At 54.3% G+C, this 22444-nt stretch overlaps 1 protein-coding gene across 3 annotated transcripts; it reads left to right on the forward strand.

The window, feature by feature from the left end:
- The first annotated feature begins 1140 nt into the window (after positions 1-1140).
- On the forward strand, positions 1141-5867 carry RNF112 (ring finger protein 112). 3 transcript variants are annotated; one of them, XM_079904972.1, is made up of 14 exons: positions 1141-1209; positions 1359-1399; positions 1899-2181; positions 2303-2509; positions 2621-2749; positions 2905-3009; positions 3433-3483; positions 3750-3806; positions 3885-3959; positions 4066-4183; positions 4474-4640; positions 4716-4769; positions 4890-4964; positions 5093-5867. In XM_079904972.1, the coding sequence occupies exons 1-14, from the start codon at positions 1156-1158 to the stop codon at positions 5561-5563; spliced, it is 1887 nt and encodes a 628-aa protein (XP_079761098.1). In that variant the 5' UTR covers positions 1141-1155; the 3' UTR covers positions 5564-5867. The 3 variants fall into 3 exon arrangements, with proteins under 3 accessions (XP_079761098.1, XP_079761097.1, XP_079761096.1); XM_079904971.1 differs by lacking the exon at positions 1141-1209 and having other exon boundaries at positions 1367-1399; positions 3750-3959; XM_079904970.1 differs by lacking the exon at positions 1141-1209 and having other exon boundaries at positions 1367-1399; positions 3750-3959; positions 4716-4964.
- Positions 5868-22444: the final 16577 nt, after the last annotated feature.

Genomic DNA, 22444 nt, shown 5'->3' on the forward strand with positions numbered 1-22444 from the left:
GAGTTGAGCCGGATCAGCCCGGCTCCAGAGCCCATCACGGGTCAGGTCCACAAGCCACAGGCCACCTGAGGGCAAGATCACGTCCAGGCGGGAGGGGCGGCCCCTGAGCTGGGCCTGCGAGGGTCTCAGGAGGGATGGGGGCCCCACCGCAGGCACAGGGAACACTGGGCAAAGGTGTGGAGGCGGGGGAGGGAGGGCTGCCGAGGAAGGCTCAGGCAGACCAGGAACTTTGGCTTTCGATCCGATGGGACTAGGGAGCCGTGGCAGGTGTTTGCGCAGCGAGGGGTCGGCTGTGCTCAGGGCTCTGGGCTGGCCGCGAACTGGGGGGTGGATGGGAGGAGCCCAGGTGAGAGGCAGTTAGAAGGGCCAGGGGTAACTGTCACAAGCTTGAATGAGGGTGAAAGTCACTGGAGGAGGAAGACACCAGGGGACACGCAGCCGACGTCAGAACAGCCCAGGGCGCTGAGGAGAGCCGCAGCTGGGACAGCCTGGAGGGAGGGGCGCGCAGGCAGGGGGGTGGCATCACGCACAGGCCGTGGGGTGGCATCACGGGCCCCGCACCTGGCAGGCGCCCAGTACAGAGACCATCCATGGGAGGAAGGAGGCCATCGTGGCTCTAGGTCAGCATAGGTCATGCTTTCTCCCCGTTCCCCCAGCTCTGCCTTCTACACCCCCTGCCCGGTGGCCCCGGAAGAACCCCGCTGGGCCAGCAGGGGCAGTGCCAGCCTAGTCCCGTGTCTACCGCGCACCCATATGGCTTCCTCTCCATCCACCCTCCCCCTCCCTGTCCTTATCTTTCCCTCCCGTCTCCATGGCGACTCACCACCCCGGCTTGCCTGCATCCCAGCCTCTGCCAGGGATTCTGGGCCCGGCTCTGTCCCTCCCTCCGGAGCCCTGGTTCCTGCAGTCCTGTCTCCTCCCCCTGGGGTGAGTCCAGAGGCAGCCTCCTCTTTCCCGACTGTCACATCCATTTTCCAGCCCTGCCGACTTGTGTCCTCTGGGGAGACCCCCCCAGCCTCCACTGGCCACAGCTCCGCCAGCCCTTCCGGGAGGGAAGCCAGCCTCAGCGCCGCCAAAGGTCTCCTGGGTGTCCTGCCTGCTCCCGGACCCTCTCCCTGGACCCTCTCCTGGACCCTCTCCCCACGCCAGCCTCCCATGCCGAGGTCTGCCTTGTCAGTCATTTCCTTTTGTCACCGGCTTGGCAAACAGGCGAGTCTTTGGTCCTGAGACCTGGGGGTGGGGACTGGGTCTGCAGAGGGAGGATGGGGGCACCTGGAATCCAGGATGAAGATAGAAGTCTGGATTCCCTTCTAAATAACATTTTTGGGATTGTTTTTCTCCCCAATTTTCTCTCCAAGGAGAGAAAACAGAGCTTCATGGGCAACAGCAGCAACAGTTGGTAAGTGGCAGGGCCTGGCGGCAGGACTGGGGCCTGGATACCTGTCCCAGGGGAGGGAGCACGAGGCTGGGTCCGCCAGGCTGTGGAGGGAGGGATGGGAAAACCAGGTGGGTGCTGCAGCGAGGCAGATGCCAGCTCAGAGCTGGAATCTTCCAAGAGCCGCCTGCTGCCCCCCGGGAGGCCTCTCCTTATGGTCCCCGCTGCCCGAGGGAGGTAGTAGAAAGGATCCTCTTGGGGTATGTAGAGGTCATTGACCCCTGGAGGGACCCCCCCCCCTCGCAGCAGGAGGCCATGGGGGAGGATTTCCGTGGGCGTCTGTGCCAGGCTCCGGGCAGGGTGCACCATCTTGTCTCTTCACCCCATCCTTCCCTCCTGGACCGTTAGAAATGGGGCAGACCTGGGCGGGAACTTGCCCAAGACAGCTCCCTCCAGGCTTCCCCATCTCAGGCTCCCTCTGACTGCTGCCCTGGGGTCCCCGCGCCCTGCACACCACCCCCAGGTCCCACGCACCATTCCCCAAGTTGGACCTGGGGCTGGGGTCCCGACCTGTGGCGTCCCGGGAGCCGCCCGCCTGCTCCATCTGCCTGGAGAGGCCGCGCGAGCCCATCTCTCTGGACTGTGGCCACGACTTCTGCCCGCGGTGCTTCAGCACCCACCGTGTCCCCGGCTGCGGGCCGCCCTGCTGCCCCGAGTGCCGCAAGACCTGCAAGCAGAAGGGCCTCCGGGGCCTGGGGGAGAGGATGAGGCTCCTGCCACGGAGGCCGCTGCCCACCGCGCTGCAGGTGCGCAGGCCTCCTCCCGGCCGGGGGCTTTGACCTCACACTGGGATGTCACGGAGGGAGGTGGAGTTCGGGGGGACGCTCCCCAGCCTGGGAGCTCAGGGAGCCCTGTCTCCGGGCCCAGGAGACCTGCGCGGTGAGGGCCCAGCCGCTGCTGCTGGTGCGTGTCAACGCCTCCGGTGGCCTCATCCTGAGGATGGGGGCCGTCAACCGCTGCCTGAAGCACCCGCTGGCCAGGGACACCCCCGTCTGCCTCCTTGCCGTCCTGGGAGAGCGGCACTCAGGGAAGACCTTCCTCCTAAACCACCTGCTTCAGGGCCTGCCTGGCCTGGTGAGGGCGGGGCTGGGCCGGGGGCTGGGGGCAGGGGCAGGGACCCAGCCTGGCTTGGGGAGGGGAGGGGGCCAGATGGGCCAACGGATGCTCTGCTTCTCTGCCCCACAGGAGCCCGGCGAGGGCGGCTGGCCGAGGGAAGGGTGCTCCGGGCAGGGCTTCCGGTGGGGAGCCAACAGCCTCACCAGGGGCCTCTGGATGTGGAGTCATCCCTTCCTGCTGGGGAAGGAGGGGAGGAAGGTGAGCGGGGAGGGGCAGAGGAGTCCAGACCGGCTCATGGAGAGGGGAATCGGGCAGGAAATCTCTGGGGGCTGGGACGAGAAGATGGGGCGGGCAGAGGCACCTGGGGGGCGCGGCAGGCTGACCCCTCAGTGTGCACCCCTGCCTCCACGCAGGTGGCCGTGTTCCTGGTGGACACGGGGGACGCCATGAGCCCTGAACTGAGCAGGGAAACGAGGACCCGGCTCTGCGCCCTCACCTCCATGCTGAGCTCCTACCAGGTGAGGCCCCCCAGCCCCTCTGCCTGCCCTGCTCCGCTCTCGCCACCCACACTAGGGCCATCCCAGCCGGGTCTGGCCCTCCAAGCCCCGGGGACCGGGACCTTTACCCCGGAGGCCCCTGTGTCTGGGATCCCCGCAGGTTCTTGGGGCGCCCCTGCGAGGGGGCGCCTCGAGTCAGTGTGAAGGTCCTAAAGGTGGGTCGGAGGCCCCTGGGGCAGCTGAAGGTCTGTGGACCGTCCCCCTGCCTGCCCTCCACCCCTCGGGCCGGGCCAGCCCTGCCCTGCAGGCTGCGGGGGTCCCCGGGGCTGGTCCCTCGCACCTCCTGAGCCCCACGGTCTGCCTGGGGGTCCTGCCTCACCGGGGTCTTCCCAGTGTCTCTTTGCCTTCACAGACCCCCTTCCACCTTGTTCTCCTTGGTTCCAGATCCTCACGGCCTTCCAGGAGCTGAAGGATACAGACCTGGAGTATCTGGAGGTGAGGACACAGCTGCTCTTGGGGCTGAACCCTGTCCCTGCCCTGCCCGTGAGGCCAGGGGTGCCTTTCAGCTCTGGCCCAGGATTTTGTGACCTGGAGCAGGATTGCGGGGTTGGGGGCACAGGGTAAACCAGGAGGTGCCTGGTTGGGGAGAGGTAGGAGGGTCCTGGGGCCAGGAGCCGGGAGGATGTCCTCCAGTGGCCCAGGGGGAGGGGAGGCATAGCCCTTGGAGTGGCCCAGCCATGACCCCTGTGCCCCATCCCCAGATGTTTGTCCACGTGGCCGAGGTGATGGGCAGGCATTATGGGATGGTGCCAATCCAGGTGAGATACCCGTTTCTGGACTTGTCACCCCAGACTCCGACACCCCGGCTGCTGCTATCAGCACCCCTTCTCTTCCAGCACCTGGACCTCTTAGTTCGTGACTCATCCCACCCCAGCAAGGCGGGGCAGGGGCATGTAGGCGACATCATCAAGGTGAGGGAGGGGATGGGGCAGAGGTGTAGACGGGGCAGAAGGTCAGTTAGCCGGGGAGGGGTCCTGTCAGCGAGCGCGCTCAGAGCGCATCCCCACTCCTCTCTAGAAGTCGTCCGGCAAATACCCCAAGGTTCAGGGGCTGCTTCAAGGAAGGCGAGCCCGCTGCTGCCTCCTGCCGGCTCCCAGGAGGCGGTGGGCGAGCAAAGGCCACGGAAGCCCGGGAGGTGAGTGTCCCAGGAGCAAAGCCTCCCCGGCCTGCCCTCCTTCTCCTCCCCCTCCCCTCCCCCCTCCTCCCCTCCCCCTCCCCCTCCTCCTCCCCTCCCCCTTCTCCTCCTCCTCCCCTCCCCTCCTCCTCCCCCTATTCCTCTCCTCCCCCTCCCCCTCCTCCTCCCCCTATTCCTCTCCTCCCCCTCCTCCTTCCCCTCCTCCTCCTCCTCCTCTCCCGACACCCCTTTCTCTTCCTGAAGCCGGTCCTGCTTACCAGGCACCTCTGCATGAGGACTCTCTTCCTCAGACACAGATGATGATGCTGGCCACCTCCGCGCCTACGTGGCCGATGTGCTGAGCGCGGCCCCCCTGCATGCCAAGAGCCGCTGCCAGGGCTACTGGAGCGAGGGGCGCCCCGCGGCCCGGGGGGACAGACGCCTGCTCACGGGGCAGCAGCTGGCTCAGGAAATCAAGGTGTGAAAGCTCCCCAGAGCCCCAGGAGACCCGCTGGCCCCCGCCCCCCCTGACCCCCCGACGCTGTCTCCGCAGAACCTCTCGGGCTGGATGGGCAGGACGGGGCCTGGGTGCGCCTCTCCGGATGAGGTACGGGGCTACAGGGAGGACGCGGGTGGGAGGCGAGCCGGGCTCCCCGAGATGGAGCGAGGGGCCCGGCAGCGCCCAGCGGGGGAAAGGAGGGAGGCAGTCGGGTTTTGCCGTGGACAGATGGCTGCCCAGCTGCACGACCTTCGGACGGTGGAGGCTGCCAAGAAGGAGTTTGAGGAGTACTTGCGGCAGCAGGTGAGCCTCGGGCCCCGGGAGGCCAGGCGTCCTGCGGGAGAAGGACCAGTCTTTGGGCGGGGGGGCCGGCGTCCGCTGGGAGGCACCGGGGCTCCAGGTCAGGGCCCCTTCTTTCTCGTCCATCACAGGACGTGGCCACCAAGCGCATATTCTCTGCGCTCCGGGTGCTGCCAGACACCATGCGGAACCTCCTGTCGACCCAGAAGGACGCGCTCCTGGCTCGGCACGGGGCGGCCTTGCTATGCACGGGGAGGGAGCAGACCTTAGAGGCCCTGGAGGCCGAGCTGCAGGCCGAGGCCAAGGCCTTCATGGACTCCTACACCGTGCGTTTCTGCGGCCACCTGGCCGCTGTGGGCGGCGCCGTGGGCGCGGGGCTCATGGGCCTGGCGGGGGGCGTGGTGGGTGCCGGCATGGCCGCCGCGGCGCTGGCCGCAGAAGCTGGGATGGTGGCCGCGGGAGCTGCAGTGGGGGCCACGGGGGCAGCCGTGGTCGGGGGAGGCGTGGGTGCCGGGTTGGCGGCCACGGTGGGCTGCATGGAGAGGGAGGAGGACGAGAGAGTGCAGGAGGGGGACCGGGCGCCCCTGCTGCAGGAGGAGTGACCGCCCGCCAGATGCTCCAGGGAAGGAGAGCTGCCGGGGGGAGGGGAGGGATGGGGGCCGCTGTTCCAAGGGCCCCTGTGTGCCACACCACCCTGGTTGAACGCCCCATCTGGGTGGTGACTGGTGACCGAGAATCGAGGAGACCTCAGGGCCGGCGGCAGAGTGTGAGCCTGGACAGAGTCTGGGGCTGTTTCCGTTGCAGACGACTGCTAACCTGCCTCTCTTCCCAGATAGACTGGACCCCAGGGTCTCCCGCCAAGATCGTGGCCCACCCTCCCCGCCCTGGCTTATTTCCCGAGATGGTAGGGGGGCTAAGCGGGCGCCATTCTGGAAGTCTCCCCTTCAGAGGCGGGAGCAGCCCCAGGATGGGTGACCTAGGTGTTCAAGATTGGGAGCCCTGATGAGAGGCTGGGGAAGGAGCAGGAGGGGCCCCCGGGCAAAGCCAAAGAGTCCGGGTGGTGCACGGTGGCCTGCCCGCCTGAGTGGAGACTCCTTCCAAAGCTACCCCAGCAGGACGGGGGCCACCCCCTTCTCCCGCAGCCCCGGGGAGCCCACATGTGCACCGGGAATGGGGTTCCCTTACGTGTCCCTCGTGGTCGTGCCCTTTGTCCAGCCTGGTCAGTGCCCATGTTCTTTGTGGAATGCCATCCCAGCAACGGGTCCAAAGCCAAAGAAAACACCTGTAGTTCCATTCTGAGCTCCATCGACAGCCCTCATAGCAGATTCTTTGAAAGTCCTGGGGGGACACATCCATGGAACATGCCCGCCCCCCTCAGCCTAGGGGAGACACCTCCGTCCATGTTAGCAGGAGACCTGGATGCAGCCCCCAGGAGGACAGCAGAGCCCCACAAGGAGGGCTTCTAGGCTGTTCAACTGCAAAGGATTAATGGGCGCGTCATACGCAGAATAAAACGTGTGTGCTCGAGTGTCAGCTTCCCAGTAAATTATTGAAACATCTCCTGAATCAGCCTACGTGGGGCTTTGGGGACAGGGGCGGGGAGCCAAGGTGCTCCATGACGGGGGCCTGTGGATGGGAGGAGAGACCGAAATTCCAGAGATGTGGGATCCGAGGGCAGGAGGGCTCAGGCCAGAGGCTGAGGGCATGGCCATCTGCTCAGGCTTGCCCACTAGGAGTTGGGGTCCTGCTCCCCTGGTCTCTCCTGCCTCAGCTGACCCTGTGAGAGGTTGCCACCTGGCATCTGTCCCAGCAGAAGGAGAGGGTGGAGGTTGATGGGGAGTGGCTGGGGAGCTGAAAGCAGGAGGAGCCCGGATCACTCCCACGGGCTAGCAGCGGGCAAGCACCCCAGGTCGCCGTCTCAGCGTTACAGATGCAAACCCAGGGAGGGGAAGTCTCAGCTGATGTTCCCCAGCTGGCCGATGGCAGAAGGGGAGCCTCGAACTCCTGATGCCCCAGCTGGTGTCCCCCGCAGGGTCAGTTGTGCTGAAATCGAGACGCTCCCCTCCAGGTCCAGCTCTGGGAAGCAGTGTTGGGAGACAGAGGCAGAAGGACGTGGTCTGGGACACACGGGTCAACAGTAGAGGCTGCAGCCCGCAAGCTGGGGACAAAATGACGATGCAGAGAAACCCCGGAGCCAGGCTGGGGACGGGTGGGGCGGAGACGGAGGACTGAGGGCGACTGCTGAACTTCCGGGGTTGGGGTTAGAGGTGGGGACAGGGCCCAGACTTTGCGCGTTTGTCAAGAAAGGTTTTCTGGAAGCATCTCTCTGCGTTGTTCCCTTGCCATCTGGCAGACACATGAGCTATAGAAGCTCCCAGACTTTGGGGCTGGCAGGCTCAGGAATGTGGCGGAGGCTCAGCGGAGTCAGGGAGGGAGGGTGCTGTCTAGCTAGAGCCCGCACCCCACCCCACTGCCAGCACTGGAAGGGACCGCAGTGCGCTGCTTCCCCCGCTCTTTGGACAGAAGGGGAGACTGGCCCGGCGGGCGAGTGCGCCGCAGAGGCCAGATGAGTCATACTAAGTAGTACTTGTCTTGTGCCTTATAGCTCTCAAAGCATCTTCCCAAACAGCATCTCCCTAAAGCCTGGAAACCACCCCGTGCAGTACATCGAGTATCTGTTTTTAACAGAAGCTCAGAGAAATGATGTGTCTCCGTTGGAAAAAACTAGTCAGGGGTGAGGCAGGACTCGAACATACGGTCTCTGATGCCAAATTCCTTGCTCAGGTGAGCCTTCACCCCACAGCCTCCCAGATCCCGAGAACAGGCCTCTGGGTCCCAAACCTGATGCTTCCAACACTGGTTCTGTAGTTCACAAGAGCCCAGGTGACTGTGCCGAGGCCTTGCAGCCCGGCTGGTGGCTCTCCTCTCTGGCGAAGGTCACCAACTCCAAGGTCCGGGTTAGAGATCTGGTGACTTAGCCTGCGGTTCCTACTTCTGAGGCCTCCGTGACACTGAAGATGGCAGTGACACGAGGCACGGGAAGCTGCATCCTTAGCCCCGCCGTGGGCTGAAGCGTATCACCCCTGCCCCCTTCCCCCCGCACCCCATGCCCCAGTTCATATGTCGAAATCCTAGTGCCCAATGTGATGGGACTAGGGGGTGGGACCTTTGGGAGGTAATTAGGTCTTGAGGGTGCAGCCCTTGTGTATGGGATTAGTGCCCTTGTTAGAGATTAGAGACCCCGCAGAGCCCACTACCCTCTTCCACATGTGAGGACCCAGCCGGCTATGCACCAGAAAGTGGGCCCTCACCAGCCACTACAGCGCATCTGCTGGCCCCATAATCTTGGACGTCCAACCTCTTGAGCCATGAGAAATAAATGTTGTTGTTTACAAGCTGCCCCATCTGTGGATTTTGTTACAACAGCCCCTGACAGAGGGAGAATTTACAAATAGTTTTCTCTAGGAAAAGTCCTAAGAAAAAGGAGGGGGGAGAAAAGACCTCTTTCCTTTTAATAACAAGGGAAAATTCAATCTTATTTTTATTTACCCTCACAATTTTCCCTTTTGTTGCTATTTTATTTTATAAATTTAGTTATTTACTTATTTATTTGTTTGTTTGTTTTGGGCTGTGTTGGGTCTTCGTTGCTGCATGCAGGCTTTCTCTAGTTGCGTCGAGCAGCGGCTACTCTTCCTTGCGGTGCACGGGCTTCTCATTGTGGTGGCTTCTCTTGTGGAGCACGGGCTCTAGGCGCACGGGCTTCAGTAGTTGTGGCTCACGGGCTCTAGAGCACAGGCTCAGTAGTTGTGGCGCACGGGCTTAGTTGCTCCGCGGCATGTGGGGTCTTCCTGGACCAGGGCTTGAACCCGTGTCCCCTGCATTGGCAGGTTGATTCCTGACCACTGCACCACCAGGGAAGCCCTCGTTGCTGTTTTATAGTAGTGTGATAGGCTGAGACCTGGGACTCTACTGGAGAGCTTGCACCTGGATAACGGCTCCTCGAGCAGCAGATACAGAGGATCTACGCCTGACTAAAAATAACCGTGTGCATGCTCAGCTGGGGGCAATTCTGAGCAATAAGATACAAAAAGGCCACAAACCGACTGCCAGGGCTGAGGCGCCGGGAGCAAAAGCAGGGAACTGCGCCTGCCCCCTGCGCACGGCACCAGCGAGGGGGTGGGCGGACCACCTGAGCCGCCTCTCAGCCCCTCCCACCAGCCCGCCCCCGCCCCCACCCCATTTAAGGGACCCGCCCGCCCACCTAGGGAGCAGCACCTGTTACTTGTTCTCGGTCCCTCCTGCTGCAGCACAAGCCCCGGTAAAGCCTTGTCTGAGTTCCCCGTCTGGCCGCTTATCAATTTCTACTGATTAAAGAGTCCAAGGACCCGGGTCAGTATTACACTTTGTGATGACTCTGGCGGGAAGTCCTTGGGGCCTTTTACAGCACCCCCAGGAGAGGATGTAGGCCCCTCCGGGACCACCAAACGCAGCTTCCCTGCGGGCGATGCAGCGGCCTAGACCTCTTGCTTCAGCTTCTCCGCGTCTGGTAAGTCTGCCGTCGTCACCCCGAGGGTCTCGGCGCCCTCACTCAGGCATCGCTTCCCCCTCCCCTTGGTCCTTTCCGTCTCCTGAGCTCTCTACTTCTCTCTGCCGTCTCCTACTTCTGTCCTCTCCTTCCGAGGGAGTGGATGTTGGGCAGCTCCAGCATCCCTCCTCTCAGCTGTGAGACCTGCTCCCTCTGACTGGCAGCAGTCACCTTGACGGGTGACACACAGGTGGGAGATGTACAACTGGCTGGTTTCGGGGCTGGGGCACCCCAGGGGGCCGTGGACAGGGTGCTTGGTGGTTTCTGGGTGCAGGTTGACTGGTGCCTGAATAGACACCCGCAGGGGCGGGTTGAAAAGGCAACCTCTGTCTGTCTCTCTTTCTCTTTTTCAGCGTTTTCTGTCCCTCCTCTCTTTCGCTCTCCCTTGGTCCTCATACCTACACTCCCGTCCGTTTCATCTTGGAGACTTCCTGTTAGGTCACCTTTTCCACAGCTCCCCCCTCCCCCCAGTACTTTTCTGTTCTCTGTTCCCAACTCCAGCTGGCAGGAGGCCACCTCGTGGTGACACCATTTCTTTGTTTCTTGTCTGAGTCTTTTAAGTTTCTGTCGTTGGTACATGCTGAACTTTAAAGTGAGTTTTAAAGGCTCTATGTTTTATGTGGTTTTGTCTGTGCAGCTGCTTCTGCGAATCTCTGCCGGGCACAGGTCAAGCACTTAAGCCTTGAAATACAAACACAGTCCACGTTGCCTGAGACTCCAGCCTTGGGACACTTAGTAGGACTTTAAAAAATTAACCTACTGATTAAAAAGAGTCCAAGGACCTGGGTCGGTAACAGTAACACTACAATTTCTAATGATCTCCATTGCTGTTTCTACCTTTCTCTTAGTATTTTGCAGCCATTGAAATATTCAGTGATTCTATAGTAAAGAATTACCAGAATACGATGGGATGAATTAGAAAATTCAGGACAGTCGTGATGTGGGGAGAAATCTTTAAATGTATACCAATGTCAAAGACAGCGGTCCCCGAAATGGAGTCACTGACGCTGAGCTCCACGTCACCAAACTTCACTTAATTACAGTTTCAGCCTCTCCCAGAAACAGGATCTTAAACCAGGGAATCAGGATCCCCTGGTCAGCACCAGGGAGGTCACCTGCCGGGTGGACCCCTGCATCCCCTAAAGGGAAGTGACCTTGCAGTAATCAACCCACTTTTTTGGCCGAGTATAACTCGTGTTCCCGCTCCTTCTACCTGTAAAAGTCTTTGGCTTTGTCCAGTTCCTCGGAGCTCCTCTCTGTGTGCTAGGTGGGATGCTGTCCGATCCATGAATCACTGAACAGAGCCAATAAGATCTTTGAAATTTACTCAGCTGAATTTTGTTTTTTAACGTGCTCTTCTAAATTCTCAGCTGGGGCCCATGTAACAAAAGCCAGATTAACAAGAGAAAAGCACACAGATTTATTTAATGTAAGTTGTCTGTGACATGGGAGCTTTGGTAAGGAAATGAAGGCCTGAAGAGGTGGTCTCACCTGCGCGTTTTCATGCTGGGCTTGATAACAAGTGGGAAGTCGTGGGGAAATGTTCTAGAACAGGAAGGGTATGAGCTACGTGGAGTGAACGGGGAAACTTGGCAAGGCCTGTCCATGCAGTTTTCTCCCCTCTTCCCTCCATCCTTGGAGATAGAGATGCTTCTTTCCTCCGGGTATGGGAGGGGGTCACCTCTCACATGACAGTTTTATGACTGGTTTCAGGGGAAGGTCAGAAAGTTCTTCCTGAACCTCCCATGTCTCAAATTCCTTCAGCTTAAAATATTCAGGGACTTCCCTGGTGGTCCAGTGGTTAGGACTCCGAGCTGCCACTGCAGGGGGAGCAGGTTCGATCCTCGGCTGGGGAACTAAGTTCCCATAAGCCACACAGCACAGCCAAAAAAAAAAAAAATTAGCATGCCAAGGGATCAGATTTTGGGGCAGTGTGTCCCAAACCCCACTGACAAGCAACGTGCAAAAATTCCCCTTCTGCCACACATTAATTTTACAAACTGTGTTCACTTTGTCACTTGCACTTTCACATGGTGAACTATTGGAGTATCATTTTGTTGCCCAGAAAGACTCACCCCGTCTTAGCCCAACGGATAGAGTATCTCCAGGGCCCAATAATCAAATGTTCTAAGAGTTTTTCTTGTAAGACCCAACGCATCGGTCCTGAGTTCCCTCCACTCACACGAGTAGCCTCACACGTGATAACTTAGGCCCTTCAGTAATTGTTCTACCATCCTACATAATATTTCCCAGACCCAAAAGGCAAAGGCACCCATGGCTGTTATCTAGTATCAAAGCACCTTGTGAGGGTTTCCCTGGTGGCGCAGTGGTTGGGAGTCCGCCTGCCGATGCAGGGGACACGGGTTCGTGCCCCGGTCCGGGAAGATCCCACGTGGCGCGGAGCAGCTGGGCCCATGAGCCATGGCCACTGAGCCTGCGTGTCCGGAGCCTGTGCTCCGCAACAGGAGAGACCACAGCAGTGAGAGGCCCGTGTACCGCAAAAAAAACACAAAAAAAGCATCAACTAGGGAATTCCCTGGCGGTCCAGTGGTTAGGACCTGGTGCTCTCACTGCCGAGGGTGCAGGTTCAATCCCTGGTCAGCATGGTGTGGCCAAAAAAAAAAAAAAACAGCATCCGCTAGAACTTGCCTGTCCTATTCCTCCAAGGATCGGCCCCAAACAGACCCCTTAATAAACAGATTCCATAGAGGGCAGGCCCAGGGGGGACACGGTTCCACTTATAAAGGCTCTTAGCCTCAGACATTGGGCATCACATTTGGGGTTTGAGTGTTGACCAGGATCCTCTCCTTGACCACACCCAGCATCTTCTGAACTCTTCTCAGCCAGGCCCCGACTTTTCGGCTTCCGTGTTCCTCTCTGCGTTGTCCAGTTTTAGCATAAGTCACTTTAGCCCCTCTGTTGGTATCTGATCACCCCGGATGTCTGATCAGGTTCCTCCCCCCACCCCCCAGGCGATGTCCCATCACCCCGGCCAACCTTCAGCAAGAACCCAGTGAGCTTGGTTCAGCCAGGATCCCCCCTGTTCCCTGGTGTTTCCTCTTAATCATTTTCTGTCCACTGACCGCCTCTACCCTGCTCGCACTTTTCCTTGCTGTGTTTGGGGTTGAGCCCAACCTCACCTCCACTGCAAGCTTCCTAGCCCTACCTCGATGTCCTCCAGCTTTGTGGATAATTGGATTGTTGGACTTCTGCGCCCAGACCATGTCTATTTGGGAAAACTGAGGAGACCATCACTGGGACCGAGAGAAACGGCAGTGTGACAACACGTTTGTGGCCAGTGAATTGAGAGTCTTGGAGCAGCTGAGGCAGCGCTGCTGTGAACAGGACGGTGGGGCTCCCTGCAGTGAGAAGTCCCCTGGAAAAGCTCTTCTCTGTTGAGTTCAGAACAATGTCAGTCGTTGGAGGAAACTTGAGTCCAGTCCTTGTGGGAACCTCCTTCGCCTCGGAAGCACGGATCCAGCTGGGTTTTTCTCTCCTGTGGGGAGCCAGGTCAGGGCACGTGAAAGGGTCCCTCCCAGGGGTGACAGCGCCCGAGTGCATGTGAAACTTCCTCTGGACGGTCCCTCCAGGTCCTGCGACCTGAGGTCTCAGGGTTTTCAGGGAGAGCAGCCCTTTTTGGCATTGGACCTGGTTATGAGAGGAGCCGGCACAAGCGTCCCGTGCCCACGGGATATGGTCTCAGATCCAAGGTCACAGGCCCGCCAAACTCCAGTTTGTACGTTCAGAGGGGGCAGTGGTGCTGCTGGGAAGGACGCTTCAGGCCGGTCCCACCCGGGAGATGGCAGGACGAAGCTTCCAGAGTTGGGCTCATCTGCTCCACCTTGGAGGGCCAAGGGGACAGGGCGTATGCAGCATGATTCATGAGCAACGGCGGACATCAAGCCAGCTGGACCTCCTGCAAACCGCGCGATGAAACCTCTCACCTTCCACAGGCCTTGACTCTGCGGAATCCACTGCCTGACGAAGCCGGTCCAGGAAACGTCCTGTGCTTTCCCGGTAGCAGCCTGACAAGCAGCACGTCTCTGGTACGTGGCGGACACTGTCATCTGTTTGGTAAGAGCGTGGGGACTGTCAAGTCCCTCTCGGACGATGGACTCACGTGACTGTGTTATGACACATCTCACCAGGCAGATGGGAGGTGTGGCACAGCGGTTGTTTTGTTGGCTGATAACCAGAGTTTGGTCACTTTTATTTTGGCCCCTTTCTCAACGCATTCGTCCGTTCCCTTTCGTGAAGCGTATTTTTGAAAATGAACAGCAGTTACCTCTTGAATTACAAGGGGGAATGTCCACGATTCAGCAGGGGCTTCTGCAACTGCGTCAGCAGAACAGCTTCCCCCAGAAACCGTCGTCAGCCTCACGTGGATGCTGCCACACCTGCTGATACATGAGCTGTGAAGCCCCGAACAACTCAGTGCTTAGTTTCCTGTGAGATATTTTAGTTTCCACCACGGTCGAGAATGCCCTGTTTTCCCAAATTTTCCCTGTTGCAAAACAGGCCCTAAACAGATGTTTACAGATATTTACTGTCCATAGATTTGCTTTAAGTCTTTTTTTTAGTATTTATCTTTATTATTTATTTATTTATTTGGTTGCACCGGGTCTTAGTTGCAGCAGGCTGGCTCCTTAGTTGTGGCTTGCCTGCTCCTTAGTTGCAGCATGTGACCTCCTTAGTTGCGGCTCCAGGGCTCCTTAGTTGTGGCATGAGAACTCTTAGTTGCGGCATGCAGGTGGGATCTAGTTCCCTGACCAGGGATCGAACCCGGGTCCCCTGCATTGGGAGCACAGAGTCTTACCCACTGTGCCACCAGGGAAGCCCCCCTGCTTTAAGTCTTGAATTGAGAATGGTGGCCCCAGTGACTACTAATAGTTAACTCGGCTTCTGCTGATTTAATTCCAGGCAAAACATAAGCTTCTGAGAGTTCCTGGCCACCCACCACCTCACAGAATTCTTAACTGAGCCATTTTCACCCCGACACCTGACCCAGCTGGGGACGTGATCAAGTGTGAACTTGGAACAGCATCGTCAGGTGAGTCAGACGAGGCCTATCGTCTTCCTCGGTTGCCGCTGTGTTGCCTGCTGGGCTGCTGACCAGGGTCTGGTTAGAGAGCATCGGGGCTGGATAACGATACTCGTCCACAGCTAGTGGATGGCACGCCTGCAGTGCTGGGTGTCATGCACTTGAAAGAGGGCTGTCGGGGCACGTGGGACATGCAGACAAGTCCAACGACCCAAAGAGGGCTTGAGCCCTTTCAACCCATGTGTCTACTGCCACCACAGCTCTGAGGATAAACCCAGAAGCACCGGGAAGCAGGCTGAGGGCCTGGAGTCTGATGCCGATTTCGGAGTCAAATTCTGCTAGAGTGCTGCGTTCGTCTTCATGGCAGATCACGCAGAGTATTTTTTCAAAATTGGGAACACTCACAGCTGGCGAGAGACTCCAGCCACCCTCAGTCGTTCAGAAGCTTCTTCAGATTCTAGGAATGGAATCAGAGGGTCTAGACTGTTATCGGTCAGGTGCTCCATCCGAGCTTTTCACCTATTCTTGTAAAAGCTGGAATCCACCATGGAAAATGTCCTACTAGTCCCCAAATTATCTAAGTTGCGTTTTCTGTCATAGGTCATTTCATCTGCAAAGTTGGCCAACTCCTAGATGCTAACCCTCTGTGGCCTTCCACGGTGACTGCCCTGAGTATTTGATCTCAGTCTGAGAATCCTTCTCTCTCTGCTGGGGGAGGGCATGTAGCAAACCAAAGTATTTTCATTACTCTTTAGCTTCTGAGGCTACCAGCAAATAATCTACACTTGAATAATTTTAGATCCCTCCGGCAGGACAGATTTCCCTAAGATTTGTTGTAAAAGGTGAGACAAAATGGTAGGAGTCCTGAAAAACTCTTGAGTCCAGTGTTTTGCTATAAACACGGGACTCCTTCACAGGTAAAAGCAAATGAAAATTTGGACTCAGAGGGACAGGAAAAAAAGAAAAAAGAAAAACACAGGTCCACTGCAGCAAAGAAAAAGTTTGCAGACGACAGAATCAAGTCAGAAAAGTTGCAGAGGGACTTCCCTGGTGGTCCAGTGGTTAAGACTCTGTGCTCCCAATGCAGGGGGCCCAGGTTCGGTCCCTTGTTGGGGAACTCAATCCCGCGTGCCACAACTAAGACCCAGCATGCATGTATGTACACATGCATGCATGCATGAATGAATAAATAAATAAATATTGCAGAGTTAGGGATGGGCAACAGGGGTGAGCAGTATAGCGAATTCACTTGCCTCGCTAAGGCCTGGTGCAAATCTCCACCGGGAGAGCCAAACCTCGCTCTCAAATTTACCTCCCCTGCTGACTATGGAAGTGTGGGAGTGTGACAGCATGAGGATCCTTTTAAAAATTGTCCCTTGGGACTTCCCTGGTGGCACAGTGGTTAAGAGTCCGCCTGCTAATGCAGGGGACACGGGTTCGAGCCCTGGTCCGGGAAGATTCCCACATGCCGCGGAGCAACTAAGCCCATGTGCCACAACTACTGAGCCTGCGCTCTAGAGCCTATGGGCTACAACTGCTGGGCCCGTGCGCCTAGAGCCCATGCTCCGCAACAAGAGAAGCCACCACGATGAGAAGCCCGTGCTCCGCAACAAAGAGTAGTCCCTGCTCGCCACAGCTAGAGAAAGCCTGCGCATGGCAATGAAGACCCGATGCAGCCAAAAATAAATAAATGAAATTATAAAAAAAAAAAGTTCAGAGAAACAGGGGACAATTTTTTATTTTTAAATTTTATTTATTTATTTACCAGGGGCTACTCTTTGTTGTGGTGCACGGACTTCTCATTGCGGTGGCTTCTCTTGTTGCGGAGCACGGGCTGTAGGTGCGCGGGCCCAGCAGTTGCAGCACGTGGGCTCAGTAGTTGTGGTTCCCGGGCTCTAGAGCGCAGGCTCAGTAGTTGTGACTCACTGGCTTAGTTGCTCCGCGGCATGTGGGATCTTCCCGGAGCGGGGCTCAAACCCGTGTCCCCTGCATTGGCAGGTGGATTCTTAACCACTGCGCCACCAGGGAAGCCCAGTCCTTGTCCTTTTGTGACTGGCTTATTTCATGGGGCATCATGTTTTCCAGGTGCATCCATGTTGTAGCACATTGCCGAATTCCCTTCCTTCTTTAGTCATGCCTATTGATTTTTAGCTGGATGCCTGACACTGTAACTTTTATGTCTTTGGGTCCAAGATGTTGTTTAATTCCTTTAAAGAGTGTGGAGTTTTCTGGGAACAAATAGTTGAAAAGGATCAAACTGATCCCTAGTAGCTTAACTGTGTTCCAGAAAAAATGCAACAGTCTTTCAGGAAAGACAGTACTCAGCCTCCTATATTACAAGGATTTTCCGTGCTGGAGTTCTTCTCACCCTGTGTGAAAGCCAATAACTGTTTAGTCTACGAGTTCCAGATCAGATTGCTGGGTGAAAAAAAAAATCTCAGAGGCACTAAGCAAAAGACCAATTTGAAATACCATATTGGTATCAGTGAGGCCTGAAAACCGTAAATCTAAAACCATGCAAGTCCAATGGACTCACTCCTATTATAATCAATGCTGTTTATACTCCCAATATAATCCAGGCTCTGCTGGGATGTCATGTCTCACGTGGATGTTCTAACTTATCCTGTGTATTCTGAGTAATTGTTAGAGGTATCCAGACCCTTAAAACAACCACCCCTCCAGTCAATCATATGTCCTAAAAAGAATATCTGGAAGCTTCTAAAACAAAATTTATACAAGTCATTTTTTAAAAACTTCCAGAAGGGCTAATTGATTCCCTTTTCCTGCATACTCCACAGAATACAATTCCCACAAGGGAATAAAACAACTAGAAAAAAGTGGTTCAGGCTTTTCTCTAGCCTTCCCGAAAGTCATAAATGATGCCACATGTGTTCTGAAGAACCAACAGACTAATGTAAATGCTTTCGCTAAAGCAGTCACGGATGATGGGATAGCGTTTGATTTGCCCTTAGCCTGCTGTAGCAAATACCGCTTGTGATCCCTACATACGTACAACAGGGCAGACAGAACGGTGTGTGACGAACCTGGAAGGAAATGGACCTGACTGTCTAAAGCAGACCCAGCTAAATTCTGGGCCCTTTTGGCTTTGAGACCTATAGGGAGCATTAAAAGTCATATTGTTTGTGTTAATTGCCTATTTTACTGTTGGTTTACATGTCCAGAGATCTGTTTTCAACTGAAGTATAGTTGATTTATAATATTGTGTTAGTTTCAGGTTTATAGCAAAGTGATTCAGTTAAGTATATTTTTTTCAGATTATTTTCCATTATAGGTTATTACAAGATATTCAATAGAGTTCCCTGTGCTCTACAGTAGATCCCTGTTGCTTATTGATTTTATGTATAGTAATTTGTTATTCTCATAATCCTAATTTATCCCTCCCCCCACCTTGGGTAATCGTAAGTTTGTTTTCTACGTCTGTGAGTCAGTTTCTGTTTTGTATATAGATTCATTTGTATTATTTTTTAGATTCCATATGTAAGTGATATCAAATAGCTTTTGTCTTTCTCTGACTTCACTAAGTATAATATTCTCTAGGTCCATCCATGTTGCTGCAAATGAAAATATTTCATTCTTTTTTATGAGTAGTATTCCATTGTGTGTGTGTGTGTGTGTGTGTGTGTGTATGTATGTGTGTATATACACACACACACACACACACACACACACACACACACACATACCACATCTTCTTAAGCCGGTCATCTGTTGATGGGCACTTGGGTTGTTTCCATGTATTGGCTATTGTAAATAGTGCTGCTATGAACACTGGGGGTGTGTGTATCTTTTCAAATTAGAGTTTTTGTCTCTTCCAGTTGTATACTCAGGGATGGGATTGCTGGATCATATGGTAGCTCTACTTTTAGTTTTTTAAGGAACCTCCGTACTGTTCTCCATAGTGGCTGCACAATTTACATTCCCACCAACAGTGCAAGAGGGTCCCCTTTTCTCCATACCCCCTCCAGCATTCGTTATTTGTAGACTTTTTAATGATGGCCGTTCTGACCGTGTGAGGTGACACCTCATTGTAGTTTTGATTTGCATTTCTCTAATAATTAGTGATGTTGAGCATCTTTTCATGTGCCTGTTGGCCACCTGTGTATCTTCTTTGGAGAGATGTGTATTTAGGTCTTCTGTCCATTTTTTTAATTGGGTTGTTTGTTTTTTCAATATCGAGTTGTGTGAGCTGTTCGTAAATTTTGGAGGTTAACCCCTGGTCTGTCGCATCATGTGTAAATATTTTCTCCCATTCAGTAGGTTGTCTTTTCGTTTTGTCGATGCTTTTCTTTGCCGTGATACATGTGTGTCCAGAGTTTTAAATGCTACTGCACAGCCATTGTCACATCAGATGTTTCAACAATGCATCCTACAACAGAAAGAAAAAAGAGATTAACCTTGAATCAACCAGAGAGTATGTGTGATACACATGCTTCTGATCTTAATCAGCAGAATCTTGACAAGGGTAAAAATCTGGACATCATGAATTAATGTCCTGCTGCCTGATGTCACCCGTCTTTGGCCAAAAGAGGAACCGAGAGAGAAGGAAAAGCAGCCCCTGACATCTGGAACTGATCTGACACTTATAGCTAGATCTCAGTATGACCACAAGCTGTCTGAGGCTCACAGCCAGGCCGTTTTGTTCTGCGGGACATAAAAACCCTCACAGACAATCAACCTCAGAGATTACTGGGGTTACTCAGAGACCAGGATAGAATGCAACAAGACAAGGCTGCTTCATAATTTTGTCTAAGAAAAGACATAAATGAGGTCACCCACAAAGCACCCAGTCGTAGAACTGTCCCTGCTTCCTGGGAGCACACCAGCCAGAGCAAAGCCGGGCTTCCTTAGGTGCTGTACCAAACCACCTGCCTGATGCCCAATCCTGTAACAGGTTCTTCCTCCCACCAGCCCTCCCCTGCTGCCCACTGTCTGCATCTTCCTTCCCTCCAGCCAGTGAAATGCCAACGTGGTCACTTACACGTATGTTCCTGGTGCACTGGCTGAAGGGCAGCGGGCAGTGGAGGAGGTGCGGCCAGGGTTCCCCTCTGCCACTTACCTGCTATGCTCCCCTGTCCACTCACTGCCATTCTCTGTGCCTTGGTTTCCCCGTATGCAAAACACAGGAACGTTCTGTCTCAAAGGGGCTTGTTGAGGAATAACGAGAAGAGGCCCCAAAGTAACAAAAGATAACAGATGGTGACCGTTACTGCTCTTACCTGTCCTTGTCCTAAATTATTCCAACCACAGCTCAAGACTTGCCGGTCTTTCCAGGACACCAAACTAATTCAGGCCCCCTAAGAGGACCATGGCTGGCCAGGAACGCTACTGTCCACACTCAGCCGGCCCGGCACCCGTGGTCCTCATACTTCTTCCCCGGTGTGGACTGAGTAGAGCCGGGCAGTTGGCAACGTGGTCCAGGCAGTGGGGAAGGGCAGGCCGTGCTGGCCACAGCCCTGGGCGGCTCAGACACAGCTCCTCCCAGGGCAGGCCCCCAAGGTCCACAGCCACCGCTGCGGCTCCCCAGGCCACCCAGGTGGGCCACGTTAGCTCAGGGCGGGCACATCCGCCAGGTGTGGCACGGGGCCTGCAGGCTAGCCCCCGGCTCTACCTCACTGGGGAAATCAGCCTCCCCAGCAGCCCTCACGCCTCCCCTGGGTGAACGTGTTGCCATGAGCTTTCATGTCTATAGGATCAGCCCCTTCTGGGAGCTACAGATGATTTCCTAATTCCACAAGGGCACAACTGTTTGTAAAGGAACAGGTGGTCAGACCCCACCTTATACTTGGGACTGAACCCTGTCTCTAGCCCATTCTCCCCTTGGCAGAAGAGAGGGGAGAACCCCCTAACCTTCACCCATGACCCGGTGATGGACTGCAAGTTTTAATTCATCCCACACCATTTACAATTGTATTTCAGTTAAAAAAAGTAATTTATTAGCTGTTATTGTGATAAGATATACATAGCATACAGTTTACCATTTTTACTGTTCTGCAGTGCACAGTTCAGTGGCATTAAGTACATTTATACTGCTGTGCAACCATCACCACCATCATCATCTCCAGAACTTTTTGATCTTCCCAAACTGAAACTCTGTCCCCATGAAACACTAATTCCCCGTCCCCCTCCCCCCAGGCTGTGGCAGCCACCATTCTACTTTCTGTCTCTACAACTTCAGTGACTCGAGATACCCCATATAGGTGGAATCATATGGTATTTGTCCTTTTGTGATTGGCTTCTTTCTTGGGCTTGGATTTTCAAGGTTCACCCAGGTTGTAAAGTGTCAGAATTTAATTCCTTTTTATGGCCAAATAATATTCCATTTTGTGTACATACCATGTTTCATTTGTCCGTTCGTCTGTTGATGACGTGGATTATTTCCTCCTTTTGGCTATTGTGAATAATGCTGCTGTGAACGTATGTATACAGATACCTGTCTGAGTGTCTGCTTTCAATTCTTTTGAGTATATACTCAAAAATGGAATTTCTGGGACATATGTTAATTTTATATTTACTATTTTGAAGAAACATCACAGTGCCTGCAGTATTCTCTATTCCCACTGTCAGTGCATAAGGTTTACAGTTTCTCCACATCCTTACCAACACTTGTTATTTTCTGGTTTGTTTGTTTGTTTGTTAATAATAGATCCTAATGGGTGTGAAGTGGTATTTCATTGTGCTTTTGGTTTGCATTTCCCCAGTGACTAATGATCTTGAGCGTCTTTTCATGGGCTTATTGGCCATTTGTATATCTTCTTCAGAGAAATGTTGATTTAACCCCCTCCCCCCTTTTATTCTTCTCCCCCCCTTTTTTTTCTTTTAAAGAAGATGTTGGGGGTAGGAGTTTATTAATTTATTTATTATTTATTTTGGCTGTGTTGGGTCTTCGTTTCTGTGCGAGGGCTTTCTCCAGTTGTGGCAAGCGGGGGCCACTTTTCATCACGGTGTGCGGGCCTCTCACTATCGCGGCCTCTCTTGTTGCGGAACACAGGCTCCAGACGCGCAGGCTCAGTAGTTGTGGCTCACGGGCCTAGTTGCTCTGCGGCATGTGGGATCCTCCCAGACCAGGGCTCGAACCCGTGTCCCCTGCATTAGCAGGCAGATTCTCAACCACTGCGCCACCAGGGAAGCCCTCTTCTCCCCTTTTTTAATTGGATTATTTGTATTTTTGTTGTTGAGTTGTCAGAGTTCTTAATATACTTTGGATACTAGACCTTTATCAGCTATATGATTTGCAAATATTTTCTCTCATCTGTAGGTTGTCCTTTTACTTTCTTAATGATGTCCTTTGATGCACAGAAGTTTTGAATTCTTATGGAGTCCAATTTGTCTATTTTTCTTTTGTTGTTTGTGCTTTTGGTGTTATATATAAAAACCCATTGCCAAATCCAATGTCATGAAGATTTACCCTGTGTTTTCTTCTAAGAGTTTTATGATTTGGGCTCTTATATTTAGGTCATTGATTTTAAAATTACTTTGTAAATCAGTTAAGAAAGAAGATGAACTATGCATTTATATCAATTTTTATAATTACAAACTATCTGTACACATTTTCTGTCTCTTCCTTTGTTTATGTGTGTATGTGTCCTCTGTGTGTGTGTGTGTGTGTGTGTGTGTATGAATTTCTATCTGGGTTTTGTTGCTTTCAGCCTGAAAACCAGTGTGTCTTTAAGGTGTGTCTTAAAGGCGGGTCTATTAGCAATGATTCATTTTTAATTTTTCTGAGAATATCTTTATTTTATCTTCCTTCTTGAAAGATATTTTGCTAGATAATAAGATTCTTGGTTGACATTTTTTTTTTTCCTTTCAACACTTTGAAACTGTCATCTCACTGCCTCT

Source organism: Stenella coeruleoalba (assembly GCF_951394435.1).
Source record: "Stenella coeruleoalba genome assembly, chromosome: 19".
Lineage (NCBI taxonomy): Eukaryota > Metazoa > Chordata > Mammalia > Artiodactyla > Delphinidae > Stenella > Stenella coeruleoalba.